Consider the following 8567-nt stretch of genomic DNA (forward strand, 5'->3'; position numbering starts at 1 on the left):
CAATATCTCATATACTTAAACATTAATACATATATTTTAAAAGTTACAAAATAGAATAAAAATGTTTGGAAATCAAAATGGAATATAAACTATCAATCCAAACAGACACTTTTTAGTTTTTAAATATTTGATTAATTTAAAATGATTGAAAAAGACAAGAAAGTGATTTTTAATATTTCTTATTAATAAGAAAATGGAAATATGTTGGGAAGCGAAATACTTTATAGGTCGAAACTCTTATATTACAAATATCAGCTTAATTAAAAAACCTAATTTATTCGCTCGAAGGTGGAGGTTGGATCTCTCATTTTTTAGGAAAAAAAAAAGAAAAGAAAGAAAGAAAAAAAATGGCGAAGCGCCTTATATGGGCAGATGGGTGTAAGATTAAGACCGAACTCTCCCTCTTCATTTTTTTCATTTCTTTGCGCCAAATTTCGTCCGATAATACTAAAACCCCTCTTCCTCTGCAAGTTCCCTCTGTTTCCTTCATTTTTCATCTTCTCCAGCTGATTCCTCCTCCCCAAACTCCCCCTCTACGGCTTCCATTTCTCCGTTTCAATATACCCAATACCTAATTTTGCATTTCCCACTAATTCAAGCCCTTCCATTTCTTCATTCTCTGCATTTCCTCCACGCTCTCGCTTTTGTAGCGTCTTCTCCTTTGATTTCTTGCGCTTCCAGCTTCCCTCGGTCCAATTGGGGTTTCTTCGCCCGACTTTGGGCACCAGAAGGTCAATTAAGTCGATTGGAGTTTCGGGATCTCAGCGCCTCTAGGGATTTCTACTGTTCATTTTGTTATTGGGTTAGTCGGTGTGGTTGCTGCTGCGGTACTGGAATGAATAGTGTGTTCAGTGAGCAAATACTTGGGGATAAGCTGTCGAAGCTCAATAGCACGCAGCAGTGTATCGAAAGTATCCTTTTTATTTTTTATTTTAATTTCTTCTTGAACTTCTAGGTTGGATGTGACGTGGGTTTGATGAATTCGCGCCTTTTAGGTTTGCATTTTTTTTCTGGTCCTTAATTTCCGTAGCTTTGGGTAGTCAATTCTAATTTCTATCAATTTGGTGGACTTTGAAGTTCGTATCTTGGAATTGGTTTTTTGCTGCTTATTTTGTTTTATTTGGGCCTAGTTTTTCTACTGGCACTCTTCTTCAGTGTTCTATCTACCTTTTTTTTTTTTTTTTCCGGTGGCATCGTTTTCTCAATTCTGTTGAGATTATCTTCTACCCTTCAAGGGTTGGATATGGATCTTATGGAATTTTGCTACCATATTACAAATATCTACCTTATGAAGTGTTTCTTCATCCTGTTCCCTTTGGGATTAGCTTATCTTGTGCAAAAGGTATTTCTGCTACCTTAACCATTTTCCTATAGCTCTATCGCATTGGTGTATATTTCATAGAGGCAAAGCTGAACTGGTTGTTGCAACATGGGATAAACAGTTCCACAATTCCGAGATGGTCCAGAAAGTTCCCCTTTTATATCTTGCTAATGACATATTACAGAACAGCAAGCGTAAGGGAAATGAATTTGTTACCGAGTTCTGGAAGGTTCTTCCTGCTGCGCTTAAAGATGTCCTTGAGAATGGTGACAGCCATGGAAAGAATGTAATTTCCAGATTGGTAGGTTCTTTTCTTTCCCCTTCTTGGATGAGTGGTCTTGACCTTCATGCATGTTATAAAAGTTTCTTGTGAATTTTTTTGGTGATAGAACTTAAAGATGCAATTGTTGCGCTTCATCAGGAGAGCAACTCCTTTTTGTTGGGTGTCTGACATTGTCAGTTATGTCTACTAAAAGGGAAAAGAAATTGCAAATTTCTAAAAAAAAACTTCCTGTATCTCATTTTATGTGTTGCCTCCTTCCTTGAATATGAATAATTGTGCTTGCACATTCTTAGGTAGATATATGGGAACAAAGGAAGGTATTTGGATCCCGCACTCGAAGTCTTAAAGATGTAATACTTGGGGAAGAGGCACCTCCACCTCTAGAGTTTAGTAAAAAACGTACTCGATCAGTCAGAATTGTCAAAAGGGATTCGCGGTCAATTAGAACGGTGAGTGACATCTTTTTCTTCAGCTTCTAGAGATTATGTTATACTCTTGGTGATTCTCCATGGCTGCTCCCCTTTAATTTTCTTTTTACCTTCCGAAGCCTAGCATTTGAGTTGACATTATATCATTACTTTGAGATGCAGAAATTGTCTATTGGAAGTGCAGCTGAAAAAATTGTATCAGCATTCCACTTGGTGCTAAGTGAATATTCTAATGAAGAAACGGAGATGACCAAATGTACTTCTGCGGTTCAACGTGTAAGGAAGATGGAAAATGACGTTGATTTCGCCTGTTCCATGGGTATGGCAACACTGATTTAATGTTAAATGTCTGTCTTGTCTACCTTATTTTTCCCTGCTACTTGCCACACATCTAATTTGTTTTGAAAGGAATTCAAATTTGTCCTTTTAGTTGAAATTTTTTTAGTATCCCATGTTGCGATTTCCAAATTATATGGTATCTGAGTTTCTATCACTGTCCACCAGCAAAGAATCCCCAGCGTAAAAAGTTGGCCAAAGAACTGGAAGAGGAAGAAAGTATTCTGAAGCAGTGTATTGAGAAACTACAATCGGTTGAAGCCAGTCGGATGGCACTTATGTCTCAGTTAAAAGAAGCTCTGCATGTTCAGGTGCCTACCTGATCAACCATTTTTCAATGTCCTTTGAAGTTTGATTATATTATGAACTATTGACATATTTGGGAAACTGTATAAACCAATTGTAGGAATCAGAGCTGGAGAACATTCGAACTCAGATGCAGGTATTTTCTTGAGTGAACTTATTTTGTGCTTGGGCATGTACTTCACGTTTGATAGAACTCCAACATGAATATTTTTGGTTCTGTATTATGTTAGTTAGTGGCTTCTTTCATGTAGAAAAAATGAAGCTTTACCGTGGATGCCTATAGTTTATATATGAATCTGATGGGTGCAGACAATTAAATTTTTTGGTACCATTATTCTTATTTCATTTCCAACTTCAAAAATACAGGTAGCTCAGGCGCAGGCAGAGGAGGCGAAGAATATGCAAAACCGACTAAATGATGAAGGATATCTATCAAAATCTTCCACTATGACCATTGATTCAAATGCTAAAGCAGGACAGAAGAAGTCTGCTGCAGCCATAGCAGCAGAGGTTGCTGACAAGCTCGCAGCTTCTAGCTCCTCCCAGATGATCATGACATCGGTTCTCTCGACATTTGCGGCTGAGGAGGCAAAGAATACTGGTCTAACAAAGACCAATAATGGATTGAATACTGCATTCACACCAAAGCCTACGAGTACCTCTGCCAATTCTAATACAAAACCCAAAACGTCTGTGGGTTCGGACCCTAATGTTTTCATGTCTATGCAGCCACTTCCGGCTCCCGCTAATCATTCGTATCAATCGGTAATTGTACCCCAACCCACAATGCAGAGCCACGCCCCCAACTCACAAACTCAATATCAGATGCTTCCCAATGCACCTTCCCAGCAATATTTGCAGCTCTCAAATGGAGTCTTAAACCCATATGGTTATGGTAGTCTTCCGAGCTCAACTCCGGCACCGCCACCACCTATGCCCCATATGGTTAGTCCGGTGGTGCCCTTGACTCAGCAGATGCTGCAGCAGCCAATACCCTTAGCTCAACAGCCGTCACCTATGATACACACGCTACCGGTTCCGTTTACGCAGCAACCTTTAGCACCTAGTTTCCGACCGCTGCAGCCACCTGGGATGGTGTACTATGGACATCCTCCCCCTTCGCAGTGAAAAATTTTGTGCTAAAGGTAGGTATCTTCTCTTTTTCACGTGTTACTCACCGGTTAATGTCATTTAATTTTGTTCATGTACATTGGCACCATTGAAATTTAATATGCAGACAAATAGCGTTCGTGGTCTTATTACAATTGGGCTTATTATAAAGTATTGAAACCACCACCTTTTTGGTTCTAAAAAAAAAAATTTATCACCCTTTTTAATCATTATTTACTTTAAGGTCTTTGGTCAAAAGGGGCTTATTGGTTTAAATGGTCTAAAGGGACTAAGATAAATTAAGAGGGAATGAGTTCAAACTCCACAACGGTCACCTATCTTAGGAATTAGTAATTCCTACCGGACACTCACGGATATTAAAAAAAAGGGCCTTTAGAAAAGAAGTAAACATCCTTGAATATTAGTGATATTTTAGCCTCTTGAGTAAGTTTCGAGTTCCGTTCAAGAAGCTTGTTTAAATTTAACATCCGCAGCATTGACCATTGTGCATTACATTTATCCTTTTTACTGACAGGGCAAGTTTTACACAATACCACTCGCGTCGTGCGTAGATCTCCAAATGTACGAGCCTGTGAACGAAGCAAGAATTTGATCATTTCAAACCGTGGCGGTAAGGACCTGTGATTCTTAAGTGCATATTTTGAGATAATTGCATTAAGATAACTCTGTCTCTCTCCCTATACCCACTTTCTGGGTGAATATATAAAAAGTGTGGAAATGATGTAACTGGTATAGGGCTACACTTTTGGTAGATCACTCAGCTCTATGATTTCTTAAATAGGTTCCATATGGTTCAGTTCACTTTTATGTGTTAAAAGTGATGACGACCATAGTACCGATAAAAAAGAGCAGATGACGAGGCAGCCCTCTTGAACGTCTGTGTTCTTCATTGGTGAAGCTGTGAAGTGCTAGCAATTGGTGAATACTGTGCATAATGTGGAGACATTACACAAGTTTGTGGCAGCCATCATGAAAGTTATATTAAGAGAGTTTCTTTAGCAATCAATAGGGTCTCTCCCTGAGACAAGATATGAAAACTCAGACTTTGAGAGCAAAGAGAAGCTCTGAGAAAATAGGCCAAGCAGACTGCAAACTAAGGAAAAATGAATGAGCTTAAAAAGTAGTTTAATTAATTACAATCAATAGATAGAAATTTTTGCGGAAAAAAGTTCATTTTGGAGGGTTGAAGGAGGTTGATGAAAGTTATTTTACATATTGTGGTCAGTTATTATGAAAAATGAATTTATAGCCACTAATAATTATTATTGTTAGTACGATGGCATCGAATTTAATGTTAAACTTTAGGAATTGTATTTTCACATTTCTGTATTGAGTTTTTTGTTTTTGGTTATCTATTTCTATTTCCTTTTTTTTCTTTTATACTTGAAGAAGTAACAAAAATGGAATTTGAACCATTCTTACTTTTTTGTTCAATCTTTTAAAATTGGAGAATTCACTTGAAAACTAATGTTAAAAAACCAAATAAAATTCATGTCATTTATTTTCTTATACTCTGTATTCATTATGAGTTGAAATCAAAACAAGTAGCATCTTCTTTGAAGTTGTAGAAAATTGGGGGGAGGGAAGCAAAGATCGAAATTTGTAAAGGATGTGAAACGAACAATAGAATATTTTATCTTGTGCAACAAATGTTTGGTGGGATTTCAACCAAGCAAGATATTTTAATTGTTGTTAAATGCTATTGTTTGTCAAAAAAAAATATAAATAACAAATAAGAAATGAAAATTGCACGACGAGTAATTTTGAGTAATTTTAACCCGTCTACTCTTACTCTTTTTAGTGATGACATAGTTCTTATTTGAACCATTTTTATGAATCTCAATTTACCTAATCTCTCTCGTAAGAGTAAGTCATGCTCTTTAGAGAAGTCAAAGAGTAGTTAAACTCTCACCCTTATAGGCCGAGGTTTTCATAACTCTCTTAAAATAAGATTACTTTCTTCTTTGTGATTTTTGAAAACTAAGATTTTCTTTTTTCTTGCCCGTCATTTTTGAACTTCTCGTACATTATTTGTAGTTATAGGTTTTTGCACATGTTCGATACTAGAGATTTCAATACTTATAGTTAGTACCGTTAGCAAAAACATGATTAATTCCCATTCACCCTCTTGACATTAGAGCTCTAAACACCACCTCTCTCATCCTTCAAACGGACACAATTTCAAAATGTGCACAATCAAATGTCAACAACAAAAAAACTACTCAAGAAGAGATTGTGGACAATTGGCTTGATTAAGAGTTGAAAGATATGTTTGATGAAAGACCTAAGTCAAAGTCACTCGAACAGCTCATTAATTGAAGAATATATCGAGGTTGGAAGAGATTGATTGTTGCAGTCAAGTGCTAATGCCCCGTTCTTATCGAGTCATCAACAAGACATCATTTCATATCATCCATTAGTAGGATCGAGCCATCGATCTAAAGATTCTCAATTTGAATTTTATGATGGTATGAGTGTTGGCCATGACCAACCTCTTCCATTATAAATTACCTTATGGTTCTATATCTCATACAACAATTTGATTCATATGAGGACTATGAGATGCAGGGTTTATGAATTGAGTATATACAATATGTGTTTGCAAGACTATATATATAACTTGAAATGAAGAAGTAGATCTCTTAATTATTGAGTTATGATTGTGTTAAGATATTAACTATGCAAGAGATGATTTGACATTGATTTTGACTATACATGTTATAATATATTAATTGTATTTGAAGTGCACAATTAGTTATTTAGTATTTTATTCTCTTACTTAAGTTATGTTGCAAGTTGTAGATGAAATAGATATTAAAGCTATTGTTAAACTTATAGTAAACTTGTCATTCACTTTATATATCTCTATATATATAGTTGTAAATGTAAGTGTTTGGGCCAGCTCACATCGATTAATTTCACATGACTAACAGTTTGATTATACTATATTTGATTATCAAGAAAATACATAGGAAATCAATTTCTAGACGGGTGGTCATCATGGAATTTGAATTCATTCTCTCTAAATCCTTTTGATTTACCTTGACCCATTTGACCCATGACGGTAAAGTTGTCATTCACTTTAACTTGACCAAATTGACATGTATTATTTTATACTAGTTCTTTAATTAGTTCAACAAGATGCCTAACGAACTCGAACAAAGAGAAAAATAAAATAACAAAGTGGAAAGAATGAAAGCGAGAACGAGCACACCAATAATTAAGGCATAAAATGATTCTTGCTATTTTTTAAAACTACCTGTATATCATTCTCAAACAAAAATGATTTTGACAATGACAAAAACGATGTTGGTCACTAAACATGTGCTATTGTTTGACAATAAAATACAAGTGATTTTAGAAAATGACAAAAGTGGCTTTGGCGGTATCAAACTGTCCTAAGTGATTCAACTAAACCCGCCTATATCCAAAAGTACTATATAATTCACTTGTTATAAACATTCAATATAACAATTGACTTAACCCTACAATTAGCAATAGATTCTAATTAACTAATTAATCCTTGATCACTTTAATACCCATTATATGTAAAGCTTAGTTTGTTTAACTATATATATCTATGCCATTAGTAAAATAGTCCCCCACTATTATTAGTGTGCACACAACTTTCATTTTTTATAGACTTCAAAATAGATTAATAATTATAGGCCAACAATTTATTTGAGAATTCCAAAAATAAATAAATAAATAAATAAAAAAGAAACAATTTAGTTGAGAAAACATTAATGGAAACAACCAAATAATGTTTCTAACTTTTTGCTATTTTTCCTTTTTGTGTGTAAATCGTTTTTTGAAATTATTCTTTCAAATCAGCTAGCTTTCTATGTATATTTTTATTTTTAAAAACAAAAGCCTATTTTCCAATCCTAATTTTCAATAACGAGTATTCTGGAATATTGAGGGTGAGTGGTAGCAGTATTGCACATGGGTTGCTTGAAATTGGCTTCTTAAGCTTAAATCAACCGTCGACAAGAATTAATCAAAATTGTCCGTGTATAATTTTGTCCTTATAATTGGACGAGTCGATCTATTAGAAAGCGAGATATAAGAAGGAAGAGACCTATTAGAGAGCAAGGGATACGTGTGGAAGACTTGCACGAAAAGCTTAGACACACTCCGATGCACAAGTCAGTATTAGTTCGACCTATAACTATGAATATACGAGGAATCAGAATTACATATATGTTTATGGACTATGTCTCTATATTTATTGAAGTAGATTGGTGGGTCCCACTTATGGACTATTACTCTCGTTGTAAATTGATTTTGAGATGGAATCTATGGATATTGATACAAGTGTCACGTGGTTTTTTATTACCTAACAAAACCAACAAAGAACTGACTAATAAAACTAATCTAAATCAAATCAATCTTCAAGTATAGTTTAGTTTAAACTGATTGAATGAAGTCGATATTCAATTTTTGGCTTAGAAATTGAGTGATTGGGATGTGTTATTGTTTATGAATTGGGCGGTGGAGAGGCACCTCAGAAGCAAGGAGAGCCACGCTGTTAACTTTTTGGTTTGGTGATAAATTATAGTTATAATAATAATGAATTATTATTATACATGCAAGAACAAGCACATTTTTCTTTAAAAAAAGAGAGAGAGACAAGCACATTGGTTTTGGTGGGTGTGTTGGATATAATAATTAATAATTAATACATGAAAGCAAAAAAATTAATTAATGCAAATGAAACTCTGTCAACCACAAATTTTAGACAACTTGTAGGGTTATTATG

General features: G+C 35.0%; 1 protein-coding gene across 2 annotated transcripts; it reads left to right on the top strand.

Annotated features, from left to right (window-relative positions):
* The first annotated feature begins 354 nt into the window (after positions 1-354).
* Positions 355-5126, top strand: LOC111008373 (ENTH/VHS family protein). Of its 2 annotated transcripts, XR_002601097.2 has the most exons (9): positions 355-911; positions 1375-1622; positions 1898-2053; positions 2195-2351; positions 2537-2679; positions 2775-2810; positions 3041-3819; positions 4320-4415; positions 4587-5126. XR_002601097.2 is itself a non-coding variant. In XM_022281051.2 (8 exons), the coding sequence occupies exons 1-7, from the start codon at positions 836-838 to the stop codon at positions 3800-3802; spliced, it is 1578 nt and encodes a 525-aa protein (XP_022136743.1). In that variant the 5' UTR covers positions 355-835; the 3' UTR covers positions 3803-3819; positions 4320-5126. The 2 variants fall into 2 exon arrangements, 1 of the variants encoding a protein (XP_022136743.1); XM_022281051.2 differs by having other exon boundaries at positions 4320-5126.
* The last annotated feature ends 3441 nt before the right edge of the window (positions 5127-8567 follow it).

This window comes from Momordica charantia (assembly GCF_013281855.1).
Source record: "Momordica charantia cultivar OHB3-1 chromosome 10 unlocalized genomic scaffold, Mcharantia_2.0 BLBB01000010.1, whole genome shotgun sequence".
NCBI classification, from domain to species: Eukaryota; Viridiplantae; Streptophyta; class Magnoliopsida; order Cucurbitales; family Cucurbitaceae; genus Momordica; species Momordica charantia.